This window comes from Rana temporaria, chromosome 8 (assembly GCF_905171775.1).
Source record: "Rana temporaria chromosome 8, aRanTem1.1, whole genome shotgun sequence".
Classification (NCBI taxonomy): Eukaryota; Metazoa; Chordata; class Amphibia; order Anura; family Ranidae; genus Rana; species Rana temporaria.
In genome coordinates this window covers 167,143,925-167,163,141 of record NC_053496.1, presented here as the reverse complement: position 1 = coordinate 167,163,141, position 19,217 = coordinate 167,143,925, and the positions used below count along the sequence as shown (strand labels likewise).

Here is a 19,217-nt window from a genome sequence, read left to right as displayed (position 1 = left end):
GATACGCCAGAATTTTACTAAGATACGGCCGGCGTAAGTCTCTTACACCGTCGTATCTTAGGCTGCATATTTACGCTGGCCGCTAGGTGGCGCTTCCGTAGATTTCCGCGTCGAATATGCAAATTAGGTAAAAACGCCGATTCAGAAACGGACGCCCGCCCGGCGCATTTTTTCTCACGTCGTTTACGTAAGGCTTTTTCCGGCGTAAAGTTACCCCTTATAAAGCAGGGGTAAGTCATGTTAGGTATGGACGTCGGAAACGAACGAACAGCGTCGTATTTTACGTTGTTTGCGTAAGTCGTTCGCGAATAGGGTTGTACGTAAGTTACGTTCACGTCGAAAGCATTGACAGTTTGCGGCGTAATTTGGAGCATGCACACTTGGGAACGTTCACGGACGGCGCATGCGCCGTTCGTAAGAAACGTCAATTACGTGGGGTCACAAGTAATTTAAATAAAACACGCCCACATCATCCACATTTGAATTAGGCGGGCTTACGCCGACACATTTACACTACGCTGCCGTAACTTAGGGCGCAAGTTCTTTCTGAATACGAAACTTGCGCCCTAAGTTACGGCGGCGTACTGTATCTGAGATACGCTACGCCCGCCGATAGATACGAAAATGTATCTGAATCCGGGCCGATATTTTTATATCATGGCAATCTGAGACCGCATCCCGTTTCATCAGCTTCACACAACGTACATCTGATATACACAAAGCACTCACACATATGCAAATTGGATGAGACTTTCCCCGCATCCAATTCGCATGACAGGAGAGTGCGACTGGCTTTCAATGGAGTCGGTTCACACAGCTCCTGGGGCGGTCCGCATTTAAAAAGGGTCCTGTGCGTTTTTGGTTCCCATTCAGGTGCAAAGTCAGGCAAAAATGTGCACCTGAATCGGTGAACCGGGACGCACCGGACCCCATGCTGAGAATCACAGCCGCAGCATATGTGAACCCAGCCTCATGCAATGCCAGCTCATCCTTTCTACCCGTTTCCTGTAATTACAGAAAGTTGCCCCCAGCTGCTGGCAAGAGATTTTCAACATTCAGTGCAGATGCTGTGGAAGCTTGTAGTAGGAAAAAGAAACAGTAAGGACATGCAACTCGTTGGGGGAGATTTACTAAAACTGGAGCTCTCAGAATCTGGTGGACCAATCAGCTTCTAACTACAGCTTGTTCGGTTAGCTACTTCCGGACCGCCCACCGCACATATACTACCTGTACGTTGTTCCTGCTTCCTGGTCTCGGGTGCGCGAGCGTGCCACCGGTGACCCGCTCCCACTGTGATTGGGAGCAGTGGGAGCCAATTGGCAGGCCGCCAACCAGCCACGATCCTTCGGGGGCAATGACAGAACGGCGCAAAAACTAAAAACGCAGAGGTGATCAAATACCCCAAAAATAAATCTCTATTTGTAGGGAAAAAAATGACATACATTTTATTTGGGTACAACGTCGCACTAGCGCGCAATTGTCAGTTAAAGTATAGCAGGGTCTGGTCATTAACCACTTAACGACCGCCGCATGTATATGTACGTCCACAGAATGGCACGTACAGGCAGATGGGCGTACATGTACGTCCCTGCCTATCCGCGGGTTGGGGGTCCGATCGGGACCCCCCCCCCCCCGGTACATGCGGCGGTCAGAAATCGCCTGGGAGCGATCCGGGACGAGGGCACGGCTATTCGTTTCTAGCCGCCCCCTCGCGATTGCTCCCCGGAGCTGAAGAACGGGGAGAGCCGTATGTAAACACGGCTTCACTGTGGCGGCTGCATCTAATGTGTCATCCCTTTTTATAGGGAGACACAATCGATGAAGTCAGACCTACAGCCACACCCCCCTACAGTTGTAAACACACACTAGGTGAAACATAACCCCTTCAGCGCCCCCTGTGGTTAACTCCCAAACTGCAACTGTCATTTTCACAGTAAACAATGCAATTTAAATGCATTTTTTGCTGTGAAAATGACAATGGTCCCAAAAATGTGTCAAAATTGTCCAAAGTGTCCGCCACAATGTCGCAGTCACGAAAAAAATCGCTGAACGCCGCCATTAGTAGTAAAAAAAATATAATTAATAAAAATGCAATAAAACTATCCCCTATTTTGTAAACGCTATAAATTTTGCGCAAACCAATCGATAAACGCTTATTGTGATTTTTTTTACCAAAAATAGGTAGAAGAATACGTATCGTCCTAAACTGAGGAAATTTATTTTTTTATATATGTTTTTGGGGGATATTTATTATAGCAAAAAGTAAAAAATATTGGATTTTTTCCAAAATTGTCGCTCTATTTTTGTTTATAGCTCAAAAAATTAAAACCGCAGAGGTGATCAAATACCACCAAAAGAAAGCTCTATTTGTGGGGAAAAAAGGACGTCAATTTTGTTTGGGGGCCACGTCGCACAACAGCGCAATTGTCTGTTAAAGCGACGCAGTGCCGAATCGCAAAACCTGGCCTGGGGTTTTAGCTGCATTTTGGTTCCGGGGCTTAAGTGGTTAAGGGGGTAAATCCTTCCATGGATGAACGGGTTAAGCTAACACGATTTGGCATGCGACCTTGGACACAAAGTCGCATGACAAGTCACAGCCCACTGGTTTCAATATCACCCCAGTTCTGACTCTGCGACTTGAAGTTGATGTGACTTTAGTGCCAGAGAGTGTGAAGTTGCATCAAAATCGCACGACTTTAGAATCGCACTAGTGTGAATGGCGATTTAGGGTTTGACAATAAAACCTGGAAGCTGATTGGTTTCTTTGCAGAGCTGGATCAGATTTTGCACACTCCAGTTTTAGTAAAATTCCCACCATTGTTTCCAAGGTTTTGTTTTCACTATTGCTCGGTTTTTAAAATGTAAAACGTCAGTTTATTTCTGAGTATCATCATCTCTCTAATGTTACTCAGCTGCCACTTCCGGGCTCAGGAACGTCTTGTCCCCTGTGTGAGCTCAGGTGTGTCATGAGGGAAAACCGCTCCGAAAACTGTTTGCCGCATTCAGAACACGAATAGGGTTGATCCCCGGTGTGAATTTTTTCGTGCCTGACGAGGTCAGACTTCTGGGTAAAAGCCCTCCCGCATTCAGAACACGAATAGGGGCGATCGCCAGTGTGGATCCTTTGATGAGTGACCAGGTTTGATCTGTCGGTAAAGCATTTCCCGCACTCCGAACAAGAGTAGGGCTTCTCCCCTCTGTGAACCTTCTCATGGGTGAGAAGATATGACTTCCGAGAAAAACATTTGCCGCATTCAGCGCAGGAGAACGGTTTCTCCCCTGTGTGGGACCTTTGATGCGTTATGAGCGTTTCTTTCCGGGTGAAACATTTGCCGCATTCTGAACAGGAAAAAGGCTTTTCAGCTCTGTGGCTTCTCTCGTGAATGACGAGATTGCTCCTCTCTGTAAAACACTTCCCGCACTCCGAACAGGAAAACGGCTTCTCGCCTCGGTGGCTCCTCTGGTGCGTGAGAAGTTGTTTCCTCCATGAAAAACATTTCCCGCACTCAGCACATGAAAAGGGCTTCTCCCCCGAGTGGTTTCTCTGATGTGAAATCAAGTGCCCTCTTTGGGTGAAAGATTTCCCGCACCCAGAACAGGAAAACGGCTTCTCGGCCCTGTGCGTTCTCTCGTGGGTGACGAGGTTGGATCCCACACTGAAGCATTTCCCGCACACAGAGCAAGAGTATGGCTTCTCTCCAGTGTGAACTTTCTCGTGTGTGATGAGATTTGACTTCCGGGAGAAACATTTCCCGCACTTGGGACATGAGAATGGCTTCTCTCCTGTGTGAGTTTTTTGATGTCTGATGACGTCTGACTTCTGTACAAAACACTTCCCGCATTCCGAACAGGAAAAGGGTGTGTCGCCACTGTGCCATGCTTGATGCCTCCGGAGAAGACATTTCTGGGTAAAACTTTTCCCACACTCAGAGCATGAATACATCTTCCCTGCTGCGTGAGTCTTCTGGTGTGAAGTGAGTTCATCTCTGCTATCAAAACGTTCGCCACACCTAGAACACGGAAACATTCTCATTCCTATGTGTACAGTGATGATAGATGAGGGATCAGGAATGTCATCGTCTTCTGTTTTACTGTCGGACGAGACAGTGGGATGTTTCTCCGCGTTGTATCTTTTATATCGTCCATCTGGAAGACAAGCAAATAATGACAAGGACAAAAAGGATTGTTTAACCACTTAAGCCCCGGACCATTTTGTTGCTAATTGCCCAGGCCAGGTTTTGCGATTCGGCACTGCGTCGCTTTAACAGACAATTGCGTGGTCGTGCGACGTGGCTCCCAAACAAAATTGGCGTCCTTTTTTCCCCACAAATAGAGCTTTCTTTTGGTGGTATTTGATCACCTCTGCGGTTTTTATTTGTTGCGCTATAAACAAAAATAGAGCGACAATTTTGAAAAAAATGCAATATTTTTTACTTTTTGCTATAATAAATATCCCCCAAAAACATATATACATTTTTTTTTCCTCAGTTTAGGCCGATACGTATTCTTCTACCTATTTTTGGTAAAAAAAAAATCGCAATAAGCGTTTATCGATTGCTTTGCGCAAAATTTATAGCGTTTACAAAATAGGGGATAGTTTTATTGCATTTTTATAAAAAAATATTTTTTTTACTACTAATCGTGGCGATCAGCGATTTTTTTCGTGACTGCGACATTATGGCGGACACTTCGGACAATTTTGACACATTTTTGGGACCATTGTCATTTTCACAGCAAAAAATGCATTTAAATTGCATTGTTTATTGTGAAAATTACAGTTGCAGTTTGGGAGTTAACCACAGGGGGCGCTGTAGGAGTTAGGGTTCACCTAGTGTGTGTTTACAACTGTAGGGGGGTGTGGCTGTAGGAGTGACGTCATCGATCGAGTCTCCCTATAAAAGGGATCACTCGATCGATGCAGCCGCCACAGTGAAGCACTGGGAAGCCGTGTTTACATACGGCTCTCCCCGTTCTTCAGCTCCGAGGAGCGATCGCGTCGGAGCGGCTATAAACGAATAGCCGCGCCGTCGTCCCGGATCGCTCCCCGCGGGTATCCGATTGCCGCATGTAGCGGGGGGGGGGGTCCCGATCGGACTCCCGACCCGCGGAAAGGCAGGGACGTACCTGTACGCCCATATGCCTGTACGTGCCATTCTGTGGACGTACATATACATGCGGCGGTCGTTAAGCGGTTAACCACTTGCTTACCGGGCACTTTCCCCTCCTTCCTGCCCAGGCCGATTTTCAGTTTTTAACGCTGTCCCACTTTGAATGAGAATTGCGCAGTCATGCAACACTGTACACATATGACGACATTTTTATATTTTTTTTAGACAGACAGAGATTTCTTTTGGTGGTACAGTGGAACCTTGGATTACGAGCATAATCCGTTCAAGGAGAATTCCCGTAATCCAAAGCACTTGCATATCAAAGCGAGTTTCCCCATAGAAGTCAATAGAAACGAAAATAATTTGATCTGCACTGACTTCAATGGCATGGGGACACAGCCTACAATTACCGTATTTTCCAGCGTATAAGACGACCTTTTGTACTTAAAAATATCCCCCAAAAGTCGGGGGTTGTCTTATACGCTGGTACCTGTAATGCAGAGTCAGTCAGATTGCGGGTGTCCATTGTTCAAAAGCCGCACCTCCTCCTCGTGCTGTTCCGTGATAGGCGGAACACTCTGTTTCCAACCTCCGTGATAGGCGGAACACCGAACACAGGCTCTGCTGGGAAACTGAGTGTTCCTCCTATCACGGAACAGCACGAGGAGGAGGTGCGGCTTTTGAACAATGGACGCCCGAAGTCTGACTCTGCATACAGTGATAAGGTATGGAGATCGGCACAGTGAGGTAGGCAATGGGCACAGTGAGGCGTGTCGGAAGGGGGTTGTCTTATACTGCTAGTATATCCCAAAACCAAATTTTTCGCTGGAAAATTAGGGAGTCGTCTTATACGCCGGAAAATACTGTAAGACCTTTGGGCTTTAACGGTTCATTACTCACCCGAGCCTATCTCTGAAGATTTTTCCTCCTCCTTACAGGGCTCATCATCACTCCCATTTGTCTCTTCTGCTTCTTCTTTAACAGTAATTATATTTGTATCCTGAAAAAGGACACAAACGTAACTTAACCACTTCCATACCGGGCACTTATAGACCTTCCCGCCCAGACCAATTTTTAGCTTTCAGTGCTGTTGCACTTTGAATGACAATTGCGCGGTCATGCTACACTGTACCCAAACTAAATTTTTATCATTTTGCACCCACAAATAGAGCTTTCTTTTGGTGGTATTTGATCACCTCTGGGATTTTTATTTTCTGCAAAAAAAAAAAAAAAAAAATGACTGAAAATTTTGAAAAAAAATGTTTTTTTTTGTTTCTGTTATAAAACATTGTAAATAAGTATGTTTTCTCCTTCACTGATGGGCACTGATGGTACTACACTGACAAGGCGGCACTGATGGGCACCAATGAGGTGGCACTGATGTGGTGGCATTGATGGGCACTAATATGCGGCACTGATGGGCACTGATAGGCGGCACGGATAGGCGGCATGGATGGGCTTGGATAGGCGGCACGCATGGGCACGGATAGGTGGCACAGATGGGCACGGATAGGCGGCACGGACGGGCACGGATAGGCGGCACGGACGGGCACTGATAGGCGGCATGGATGGGCACTGATAGGCGGCATGGATGGGCACTGGTAGGTGGCACGGATGGGCATAGATGGGCACTATTGTATGTGTTGTACTAATTGATGCCAATCAGTGCCAAACAATGCCTGCCAATCAGTGATGCCCATTGTGGGCACTGATTGGCATCCATTGCGGCACTGATTGGCATCCATTTTTTGTGTCCTCCTCATCCCTGGTGGTCTAGGGTGGCATCCTTTTTTTTTATTTTTTTTCTATTTCTGTGGTCTATATGGTCCAGTGGGCATCCCTGGTGGTCCAGTGGGCATCCTCGGGGGGGGGGGGGGCTGTGCTGATGATCGATCAGCACAAACCCCCAACTGTCACAGGAGCAGCCGATCGTCTCTCCTCTACTCGCGTCTGACAGACGCGAGTGAGGAAAAGCCGATTACCGGCATTTCCTATTTACATCATGAACAGCCGTGATTGGACAAGGTGGTAAAGAGTCTCCGTGAGAGACTCTTTACCTTGATCGGTGTTGCGGGGTGTCAGACTGACACCCTGCAACAACGATCGCCGCAATGCGCGCCCCCGGGGGCACGCAGCGGCTCAGAATCCTGAGGACGTCATATGACGTCCGGTCAGGATTCTACAACCACTTTACCGACGTCAATATGTCATTGGCGGGCGGCAAGTGGTTAAAACAGAAGTTTGCAAATAAATTAAACAAAAATAAGATTGAACAGATGTAAAAATATAAAAATCAGCTTTTGCTGCAATACTCACCTTCTGTTTAACACTGAACCCCACATAAAGTCCTCTCTGCTGCCTTCCATGTTAAATGATAGCCATTGTCATTCAACCCACTTCCTGTGAGCCCAATGCATCATGGTGTCACCCTTCATTTCTTTTTTAGAGCCAATAATCAACTCTCTTGTAAAAGAAATCCTAGCAGCTAAGTAGCCGCTGGATTGCTATTACAAGCAGCTGGGGGGGGGTGTTCCCCCTCCCACCACCTTCTGAGGCCTTACCGGGATTTCCAGTCCCTCCGGGAGTCCCGATCGACCAGCCGGCCTTTTTAGCAGCTGATCACAGCGCAGTACAAAGACCGAATCAGTGTTGTTCGGCTCTATGATATAGTAAACCGGAAGCGAAGACCTTATAAACACTTCCAATTTACTCAGATATAAACAGTGCCATTTTTAAAAATGAAAAGCATTTAATCACATCGATCTTGGTGTGAGCAAATGCTTTAAAGCGCAGGGTCTCTCCATAAATAGTGCCTGTCACATGCCTATTGCTGTCACAAGGGATGTTTACAGTAATAAAAAAAAGGAATTAAAGCAAAAGTGTAAAAATAATAATTAACAAATGAATTAAAAGAAAAAAAAAGTAAAGTGCCTCTGTCCCCGGGCTCACGTGCAAAGGTCGAATGCACGCGTCATTCCTAAACGCACCCAAACAGCGATTGTCCCACACATGTGAGGCATTACCAAGAAACGGCAATAATTTTAGCACCAGACCTCCTGTGTAAATCTAAAGTGGTAACCTGTAAAGGCTTTTAAAGCATTGCCTATGGAAAGTAAAATTTAGGCCGATTGTCACCATTGTACTCGTGCCCATTGTCCTCGCGCCCATTGTATGGGCGTGATTTTAAAGTGTGACATGTTTGGTTTCTATTTTCTCGGCATAACATAGTCTTTTATATTTTGCCAACAAATTGGGTTTTTTGTATTGTGTTTTTTTTTTTGCATTAAAATTCAAAATGTATTTTTTCCAAAAATTGCGTTTGAAAATCTGCTGCAAAACCCACCAATTAATTCTCCAGGGCCTCTGCTTTAAAATTATATATAATGGGCCGGATTCATAAAGAAGATACGACGGCGTATCTCCTGATACGCCGTCGTATCTCTGAGTCCGGCCGTCGTATCTATGCGACTGATTCATAGAATCAGGTTACACATAGATCTCCCTAAGATCCGACAGGTGTAAGTGACTTACACCGTCGGATCTTAGGCTGCAATTCTAGGCCGGCCGCTAGGTGGCGATTCCATTGCGGTCGGCATAGAATATGCAAATGAGGGAGCTGCGGTGGCTCAACGCGATTGGCACTGCGCTGACAAGCCATTCACCTCTGCAGCCAGGGGTTCGGATCCCGGTCTCGGCTACATGTGAATTGAGTTTGGTGGTCTCAGCCCGGCTCCCGGTGGGTGTGCTATGCGAGGAAAGCCTGCGCTTAGTACGCCCACCCCCTCCCACAAAAACCACCACACTTACACGCACTCGAAATGGAGTTAACATGCACGCACTTTGACCACGCGGTCTCTAAAAAGAGAGGCGAAGGACTAACGGGGCTGGTTGAGCGGGTTAGATCCTCTCACTCCCTGGTAGGGAGTCCCTCTGCCCCGTTGGGCTTCAAAGCGGAGCAGGTAGGGCGGGCTGTGTGGGAGGACCCCCTCACACCCGCCATTGCCACCCGGGGCATGGAGAAAGGTGGCAGATTGCCTCTGGGGGAGGCTTGCCTACTCCCAACTCCTGCAGTCCGGCTCCTCTCTCGAGTACACGCACAAAATACACTTTAAAAAAAAAAAAAAAAAAAAAGAAAAAGAATATGCAAATGAGTCGTTACGCCGATTCACGAACGTACGCTTGCCCGTCGCAGTAAATTAACACAGTTTCCGTAAGAGATATGCGGCGTAAAGATAAAGCTGCCCCCTAGGTGGCCTAGCCAATGTTAAGTATGGCCGTCGTTCCCGCGTCGAAATTTGAAATTTAACGTTGTTTGCGTAAGTCGTCCGTGAATGGCGCTGGACGCCATTTACGTTAACGTCGAAACCAATGACGTCCTTGCGACGTCATTTAGCGCAATGCACGTCGGGAAAGTTTCCCGACGGAGCATGCGCACTACGTTCGGCGCGGGAACGCGCCTAATTTAAATGATCCACGCCCCCTACACAGATCATTTGAATTAGGCGGGCTTGCGCCGGGCGGATTTACGATACGCCGACGCAACTTTACAGGAAAGTGCTTTGTGAATCAAGCACTTGCCCGTAAAACTTGCGGCGGTGTAACGTAAATGTGATACGTTACGCCGCCGCAGATTTCCGCAATTGTACGGGAATCTGGCCCAATGTTTGGGGATTCTAAGTAATTTTCTACCAAAAAATACTGATTGCTACATGTAAAAATAAAAGTGCCAAAAAAGGCCTGGGGGTCAAAAGGTTAAAAAAAAGATTTAGACGTATTCCTAAATACACAAAATATAACTGGATGCTAACATTTATTAGTATCAACACTAAAGATTGTTGATCCAGGGAATATCCAATTGCCTCCTGGGGGATCTGGAGCAAATTTGATCATACAGTGGAACCTTGGATTGCGAGCATAATCTGTTCCAGGAGAATCCAAAGCACTCGCATAGCAAAGCGAGTTTCCCCAAAAAAGTCAATGGAAACGAAAATATTTTGTTCCGCATTGACTTCTATGGCATGCAATACCGCATGTGGCCAGAGGTGGGGGGGAAGACTCGGGAACTAAGGGCCAGATTCACATAGAAGAGCGACGGCGTAACGTATCGTACATACGTTACACCGCCGCAATTTTTCATCGCAAGTGCCTGATTCACCAAGCACTTGCGATGAAAACCTACGCCGGCGGCCTCCGGCGCAAGGCGGGCCAATTCAAATGGGCGTGTGCCATTTAAATTAGGCACGCTCCCGCGCCGGACCTACCGCGCATGCTCCGTATCCTGAACTCCCGCCGTGCTTTGCGCGAAGTGACGTCATTTTTTTGAACGGCGACGCGCGTAGCGTAATTCGGTATTCCCGGACGGCTTACGCAAACGACGTTATTTTTTAAATTTCGACGCGGGAACGACGGCCATACTTTAGACAGCAATACGATTGCTGTGTAAAGTTAAGGCACCAAAAAAAACTACTAACTTTGCGACGGGAAACTAGACTAGCGGCGACGTAGCGAACGCGAAAAAACGTCGGGGATCGCCGTAACTCCTAATTTGCATACCCGACGCTGGTTTACGACGCAAACTCCCCCCAGCGGCGGCCGCGGTATTGCATCCTAAGATCCGACAGTGTAAAACAATTACACATGTCGGATCTTATGGATATCTATGCGTAACTGATTCTATGAATCAGTCGCATAGATAGAAAAAGAGATACGACGGCGTATTAGCAGATACGCCGTCGTATCTCATTTGTGAATCTGGCCCTAAGTACTTTCGATTGTTTGAGTATTTCCGAACGCCTGCGAACGGCTGCTATTGGCTCCGGCACCCCCGCACCTCTGGCCAAATGGGGTACTGCACACCGCAGAGGCTTGAATCCTGCTCGTGTTCCGAGACAACACTTGCAAACCAAGTCAGGATTTTAAAAAAGAAAGAAAATGCTCGTATTGCGAAGCGCTCTTTAACCGTGTTACTCGCAATGCGAGGTTTCACTGTACTTTATTGGGATTCTGTGCCTTCCTCCAGATCAGCCGTGGGTATAGGATGGTGTATATGAAGGACTTCTGTGTATTTATTTATCTATAGGTTGAACTGGATGAACTTTTTTTAGCCTAACTATGAAAATGATTACATCCATTTATCTGAACACCACCCTCCCCATCATTTGACGAGGCTCTGGGTTCCACCTACCTGATCATCCTGAGGGATCTTGTGACGACCCTGTGTGCCATCTTGGGAATAAAGAGGACTGGGACTTCTCTCTGGGGCATTTCTATTACTAGATCCAACTGTAAGAAACATGTTTATATTCATATGATCTGTAGAGAGCAGGGTCATAAATCGGTAGAACAGGGTGCAGAGTAGGGTTGTCCCGATACCACTTTTTTAGGACCGAGTACAAGTACCGATACTTTTTTTCAAGTAGTCGCCGATACCGAATACCGATACTTTTTTTTAATGTCATGTGACCGTTTTCAAACCACAATACAGACCAAAGATATTTTCTTTAGAATTATGAAGAACTGGTACATCATGGTGTGGGGCTGTTTTTTAGCATACGGTACTGGAAAACTACATATCATTGAAGGAGTGATCACTGTCAGTGCAGCTCATCGGTGCCAGTGCCCAAAAGTGCAGCTAGCCAGTGCCACCTATCAGTGCAGATCAGTGCCCATTAGTGCATCAGTGCAGGGAGGCAGCTTATTAGTGCATCTCATCAGTGCCACCCAATCAATGCCAGTGCCACCTATCAGTGCCATTCAATCAATGCCAGTGCCACCTATCAGTGCCATCCAATGGTGCCATCCAATTTGTGTTCGATGTCACAAAAAAAAAAAAAAAAGTATTCTATTTTGGTATCGGGAGTATTTGCGCGAGTACGAGTACTAGTGCAAATACTCGGTATCGGTCCCGATACCGATACTGGTATCGGTATCTGGACAACCCTAGTGCAGAGTCAGGAGTCAGTAATGCAGGTGCCAGAATGAGGAGTCAGTAATGCAGGTGCCAGAATGAGGAGTCAGTAATGCAGGTGCCAGAATGAGGAGTCAGTAATGCAGGTGCCAGAATGAGGAGTCAGTAATGCAGGTGCCAGAATGAGGAGTCAGTAACGCAGGTGCCAGAATGAGGAGTCAGTAAGGCAGGTGCCAGAATGAGGAGTCAGTAACGCAGGTGCCAGAATGAGGAGTCAGTAATGCAAGTGCCAGAATGAGGAGTCAGTAATGCAGGTGCCAGAATGAGGAGTCAGTAATGCAGGTGCCAGAATGAGGAGTCAGTAATGCAGGTGCCAGAATGAGGAGTCAGTAACGCAGGTGCCAGAATGAGGAGTCAGTAATGCAGGTGCCAGAATGAGGAGTCAGTAATGGTGCAAAGGTAGACCGTCAGTAGTCCAGTGGTCAGAAGTCAGTAAAGCAGAGTGTAAGATCTGGAGTTCAGGATGCAGGGGCCGAGTGTTATTAGTGCAGGGCACAGGGTTAGAAGTCTGTAATGCAAGGTCAGGAGTACATTATGCAGAAGAAGTCAGTAGTACAGGGTGAAAAAGTAGTGAGTCAATAACGCAAAGTGCAGGATCAAGACTCAAGTAGTGCTGGGTCAGGAGTCTGTAATGCAGGATGCAGAGTCAGGAGTCAGTAATACCAGGTGCAGGGTCAGGAGTCCGTTATACAGAGTGCAAGGTCAGCAGCCAAAAGTGGTCAGAAGTCAGCAGTGCTGGGTCAGGAATCGGTAATGCAGGCATAAGGAGTCACTGCAAAGTTTAAGGATGAAGACTCAGTAATGAAGAGTGCAAGGTTTAAGAGTCTGTAATCCAAGCTACAGAGTCAGTTGTTAGTTTTGGTACAGGGGTCAGGAATCAGAAACACAGGGCACAGGGTTAGGGGCCAGTAATGCAGGGTGCAAGGGACAGAATACAGTAACACGGGGCACAAGTTTAGGAGTCAGTAATGCAGGGTGCAAGGGACAGAATACAGTAATGCAGGGCACTCGTTTAGGAGTCAGTAATGCAGGGTGCAAGGGTCATGAGTCGGTAGTAAAGGGTGAGGAGTCAGTAATCAAGGGTGTAGTAGGGTCAGGAATCAGAAATGCAGAGTGTGGGGTCAGAAGCCAGTAATGCATGATGCAGGGGTCAGGAGCCAGTAATGTAGGCCACAGGGTCAGGATTTAGTAATGCAGGCCACAGGGTCAGGATTCAGTAATGCATGGTGTGAGGGTCAGGAATCAGTTATTCAACGTGCAAGGTCAGGAGTCTGTAATGTGGGGTGCAGGGTCAGGAGTCTGTGATATGGGGTGCAGGGTCAGGAGTCTGTAATGTGGGGTGTAGGGTCTGGAGTTAGTAGTGCTGGGTCAGGAGTCTGTAATGTGGGGTGCAGGGTCAGGAGTCTGTAATGTGGGGTGCAGGGTCAGGAGTCTGTAATGTGGGGTGCAGGGTCAGGGTAGGGTCTGGAGTTAGTAGTGATGGTTCAGGAGTCTGTAATGTGGGGTGCAGGGTCTGGAGTTAGTAGTGCAGGGTCAGAAGTCAAATTCAGGGTGCAGGGTCTGGAGTCAATATTGCAGGGTGCAGGGTCAGGAGTTAGTAGTGCTGGGTCAGAAGTCTAATTCGGGGTGCAGGGTCTGGAGTCAATATTGCAGGGTGCAGGGTCTGGAGTTAGTAGTGCTGGGTCAGGAGTCTCTAATGCAGGGTGTAGTAAGGAGTCAGTACTGCAGGGTGAGGAGTCAATGTAGTTCCAGTTTAAGGTGTGAGGCATCAGTGCAGGGCTCAGGAGTCAGTAATGTGGGGTGCAGGATCTGGAGTTAGTAGTGCTGGGTCAGAAGTCTAATTCGGGGTGCAGGGTCTGGAGTCAATATTGCAGGGTGCAGGGTCTGGAGTTAGTAGTGCTGGGTCAGAAGTCTAATTCGGGGTGCAGGGTCTGGAGTCAATATTGCAGGGTGCAGGGTCTGGAGTCAATATTGCAGGGTGCAGGGTCTGGAGTTAGTAGTGCTGGGTCAGGAGTCTGTAATGTGGGGTGCAGGGTCAGGAGTCTGTAATGTGGGGTGCAGGGTCAGGACTCTGTAATATGGGGTGCAGGGTCAGGGTAGGGTCTGGAGTTAGTAGTGCTGGGTCAGGAGTCTGTAATGTGGGGTGCAGGGTCAGGACTCTGTAATATGGGGTGCAGGGTCAGGGTAGGGTCTGGAGTTAGTAGTGCTGGGTCAGGAGTCTGTAATGTGGGGTGCAGGGTCTGGAGTTAGTAGTGCAGGGTCAGAAGTCAAATTCGGGGTGCAGGGTCTGGAGTCAATATTGCAGGGTGCAGGGTCTGAAGTCAATATTGCAGGGTGCAGGGTCTGGAGTTAGTAGTGCTGGGTCAGGAGTCTCTAATGCAGGGTGTAGTAAGGAGTCAGTACTGCAGGGTGAGGAGTCAATGTAGTTCCAGTTTAAGGGGTGAGGCATCAGAGTGCAGGGCTCAGGAGTCAGTAATGTGGGGTGCAGGGTCAGGAGTCCTTTATGCAGATTGCAGGGTCATGAGTTAGTAGTGCATGTTAAGCAGTTTGCAATAAAGGTAGTAAGGGCATACACTTTTGTGCAAGTTTTTTTTCCATCCAGCACCCCCCCCCCCCTTATGCAGAGCAACACAAAGAAGGGGAGGTGATACATAGTTACCTGCCCTGTTGCGCTCCTCCTGGCAGATCTGCTTCTCACATCCAGCCCAGGCACGTCTATGATGTTACATACAACGTATTGGATGGGCAGAGAAAGTGGATTAGCAGGAAGTAGCCAACCAAAAGCTGTGTCCCACCCTCACCTCCCTGTGCCAGTTTGTAGATTGGGGGGGGGGGGGGCTGCTGGCATCTACATCTGTCCTCTGAGCAAAAATATTCTGTGCAAATTTCCTTTATGTTTTACCTGTGCTGATTTCTATAGGAATGTCCTCCTCTTTAAACCTCACATGTCCTTCTTCCTCCTCCTCAGCTTTGACGTCTCTCTGAGTGTCTCCGGGTTCTGTGAATAAAGATGAGAGTGAAGCCCCCTGTACTGAGATGTATGGGAGACCCCAGAGTGTGTGTGTGGGGGGGGGGGGGAGACTGGTCACGTCTCTTGGCTGGTAACACACAATGACGATGTGAGGAGATCCGGAGTCTAATATAGTCTGATGTCTCCTGACTCCCCCACTGGGCACATACTGTCTCCCCATTACTGTCTACTGACAGAGGAGGGGGGAGAAGAAGAGATTGTTGTAGTGACTGAACAAGGAGGATCTGGGGCTCTTCTCTGGATTGAGATTGCATTCACACCTGAGGGACGCAACGCGTTTGGCACCAAAGTAGCTTATGTACCCTTTTTGGTACTAAGCTGTTGTTTGAGGTGCCATTAAAAAATAAGAGATTGTTGTAGTGACTGAACAAGGAGAATCTGGGACTCTTCTCTGGATTTAGTGTTTATTCCTCACCTGTGCTGATCTCTGGAGGAACGTCCCCCTTGTATTGCTGATCACCCATCTCATACATCTCTTCTTCATCTTCTGCGTCTTCTTCTTCTTCCTCTTCTTCAACTTTGACAACAATGACTCCTTCACCCTGGGTAAGACATGTTCTGTTCTTTGTAAAATCTTTCTTATTATAAAAAGAAACATAATATTATGAATTTTAATTTTAATTGCTCAATTTCTCTTACCTGATAATCCTGGATAATCTTTTGATGTTCCTGTGTGGAGTCCCGGGAATACAGAGGACGGGGACATCTCTCTGAGGGATTTCTGTTACTGGATCCATCTGTAAGAAACACACACATTTACTTCAATACTCTGAGGGGGAAGCAGCTGTTCATGGCAACCAATCAGCTTCTAGCTTTAAATTTCAGAGCTTAACTGAAGAAGCTATAGCTAAAAGCTGATTGGTTACTATGCACAGCTGCTTCAGATTCTGTCTACTCCAGGTTTGGGAAATTCCCCTATTGTTTCTATTGGGGGCATATATTAAAACTGAAGCAGCTGTGCAAAGTAACCAACAAACTTCTAGCTCCAGCTTTCAGTTACCCACTTTAACCACTTAACGCCCGCCGCACGCCAATTTACGCCCACAGAATGGCACGTACAGGCAGATGGGCGTATATATACGTCCCTGCCTTCTAGCGGGTCGGGGGTCCTATCGGGACCCCCTCCGCTGCGTGCGGCTTACCTCGGGGAGCGATCCGGGACGACGGCGCGGCTATTCGTTTATAGCCGCTCCGTCGCGATCGCTCCCCGGAGCTGAAGAACGGGGAGAGCCGTATGTAAACACGGCTTCCCCGTGCTTCACTGTGGCCGCTGCATCGATCGAGTGATCCCTTTTATAGGGAGACTTGATCGATGACGTCAGTCCTACAGCCACACCCCCCTACAGTTGTAAACACACACTAGGTGAACACTAACTCCTACAGCGCCCCCTGTGGTTAACTCCCAAACTGCAATTGTCATTTTCACAATAAACAATGCCATTTAAATGCATTTTTTGCTGTGAAAATGACAATGGTCCCAAAAATTTGTCAAAGTGTCCGCCATAATGTCGCAGTCACGAAAAAAATCGCTGATCGCCGCCAATAGTAGTAAAAAAATTTTTTTTTATAAAAATGCAATAAAACTATCCCCTATTTTGTAAACGCTATAAATTTTGCGCAAACCAACCGATAAACACTTATTGCGATTTTTTTTACCAAAAATAGGTAGAAGAATACGTATCGGCTAAACTGAGGGAAAAAAAAAATTTTATATATGTTTTTGGGGGATATTTATTATAGCAAAAAGTAAAAAATATTGCATTTTTTTTCAAAATTGTTGCTCTATTTTTGTTTATAGCGCAAAAAATAAAAAAACGCAGAGGTGATCAAATACCACCAAAAGAAAGCTCTATTTGTGGGGAAAAATGGACGCCAATTTTGTTTGGGAGCCACATCGCACGACCGCGCAATTGTCTGGCCTGGCCTGGGCTGGGCATTTAGCAACAAAATGGTCCGGCGCTTAAGTGGTTAATACCAGGCACTTTCACCTCCTTCCTGCCCAGGCCAATTTTCAGCTTTCAGGGCTATCACACTCGGAATGACGATTGTGCGGTCATGCAACACTGTACCTATATGACATGTTTATCCTTTTTTGAGACAGATAGAGCTTTCTTCTGGTGGTATTTAATTACCACTGGGTCTTGTTTTTTGCTAAACAAACCAAAAGAGTCTGACATTTTTGGAGAAAAAAACGTTTTTCTATTATAACATTTTGCAAATTTTACTGATGAGCTGCACTGATAAGCTGCACTGATGGGCACTGATAAGGCTGCACTGATGAGGTGGAACTGATGAGGTGGAACTGATAAGCACTGATGGGGCTGCACTGATTATCAAGACACTGATGATCAGTGCGCTGATTATCAGTGTAAGCAGCGTGCTGACAGGCTTTTCGGTTATTAGCACTCCTTTCCTCACACCAAAAATGTTATCGGTAGTCGTCTCTAAGAAAAAGTGCCACATCCAATTAATGAATCGAGAAACAGAAGGGAGATCCCCTAGTGGACTTTAAAGGCACCAAGATATATGAACTCAAAGAGTAAGGTATAAATATACCGTATTTTCCGGCGTATAAGACGACTTTCTGGATGCAAAAAAATGCATCCAAAGTCGGGGGTCGTCTTATACGCCGGGGACGGTCTCCGTGCTGCGAGCGTCAATGATTTAAAAGACGCTCCTTCTCCTCAGACTGTTCCGTGATTGGCGGAACACAAATTTTCCCAGCAGCGCCTCTGTTCAGTGTTCCTCCTATCACAGATGCCTTCTCATCCTCGGACGAGAGGACATCCGTGATAGGCGGAACACAGAACAGAGGCGCTGCTGGGAAAATTTGTGTTCCGTCTATCACAGAACACGGCGCGGCTTTCAAATCATTGACGCGCGCAGCACGGAGACTGTCACCGCCTGCAAGTCTATTCAGAAAAAAAGTGAGTGATTGCACTGTCTGTTTGCGGTGATTGCACTGGGGGGGGGGGGGGGGCAAGTTCAGGCACAGTGGGGGCAAGTGATGGCACAGTGAGGGGCAAGTGATGGTACAGTGAGGGGCAAGTGATGGCACAGTGAGGGGTAAGTGATGGCACAGTGAGGGGCAAGTGATGGTACAGTGAGGGGCAAGTCATGGCACAGTGGGGGCAAGTCATGGCACAGTGAGGGGCAAGTGATGGCACAGTGAGGGGCAAGTGATGGTACAGTGAGGGGCAAGTGATGGTACAGTGAGGGGCAAGTGATGGTACAGTGAGGGGCAAGTCATGGCACAGTGGGGGCAAGTGATGGCACAGTGAGGGGCAAGTGATGGCACAGTGAGGGGCAAGTGATGGCACAGTGGGGGCAAGTTCAGGCACAGTGAGGGGCAAGTTCAGGCACAGTGAGGGGCAAGTGATGGTACAGTGAGGGGCAAGTGATGGCACAGTGGGGGCAAGTGATGGCACAGTGGGGGCAAGTTCAGGCACAGTGAGGGGCAAGTGATGGCACAGTGAGGGGCAAGTGATGGCACAGTGGGGGCAAGTGATGGCACAGTGGGGGCATGTAATGGCACAGTGAGATTTGAAAAAGCCTGTTTCTGTCAGCGGTTCTGGCTACCCCTTAGCTTCCAGAAAGACTAGTAGGAAGGGGGTAGTCTTATACAGTGAGTATATCCCAAAACCAACATTTTTCCTGGAAAATTAGGGGGTCGTCTTATACGCCGGAAAATACAGTAATTTATTCTGCGTATACCAAAAAGTCTGTTTATACATTAAAATAGAATCGAATATGGAACAGTTATAAAACCACATGAGAACAATGATATAATGAAGCAAAAAAGTATACGGGAGATGACTGTCCGATTATAAACCCGACGTTTCGAAGAATTGTCTCTCTGGGAAAACGGACGGATCAGCCCGTGATCTACAAAATGTACATAAAGCGTTAGCATATGCAGATATGATGCAAAGTAAATAAGGTTGGTAAATACAACAAATGTAATCATCGCAATACTCACAACTTGGTACATGTTCTCCATATATAACCTTCCATACGACGTGTTAAAAACAAAGAAATAAGCAATGTAGCGCCCTGGAGTTGCTGGTGAATTCGGAAAAATGGGTATATAGCATTCAATTGGTGCTAGATG

At 47.2% G+C, this 19,217-nt stretch overlaps 2 protein-coding genes across 2 annotated transcripts in view; one reads left to right on the top strand and one right to left on the bottom strand.

Annotated features, from left to right (window-relative positions):
* Positions 1-19,217, top strand: part of LOC120909931 (oocyte zinc finger protein XlCOF6.1-like) — a 487,791-nt gene that overhangs the window by 42,291 nt on the left and 426,283 nt on the right. The gene's annotated exons all lie outside the window — the stretch shown is intronic.
* LOC120909873 (gastrula zinc finger protein XlCGF57.1-like) overlaps positions 2,485-19,217 on the bottom strand; it is a 30,087-nt gene continuing 13,354 nt past the window's right edge. Inside the window, exons 3-8 of the mRNA XM_040321642.1 lie at positions 15,746-15,843; positions 15,522-15,648; positions 14,978-15,073; positions 11,293-11,390; positions 6,009-6,108; positions 2,485-4,146 (exon numbers count right to left, since the gene is read on the bottom strand). Coding sequence (XP_040177576.1) covers positions 2,909-4,146; positions 6,009-6,108; positions 11,293-11,390; positions 14,978-15,073; positions 15,522-15,648; positions 15,746-15,843 — 1,757 coding nt within the window. The 3' untranslated portion in view covers positions 2,485-2,908. The remainder of the gene's footprint in view (positions 4,147-6,008; positions 6,109-11,292; positions 11,391-14,977; positions 15,074-15,521; positions 15,649-15,745; positions 15,844-19,217) is intronic.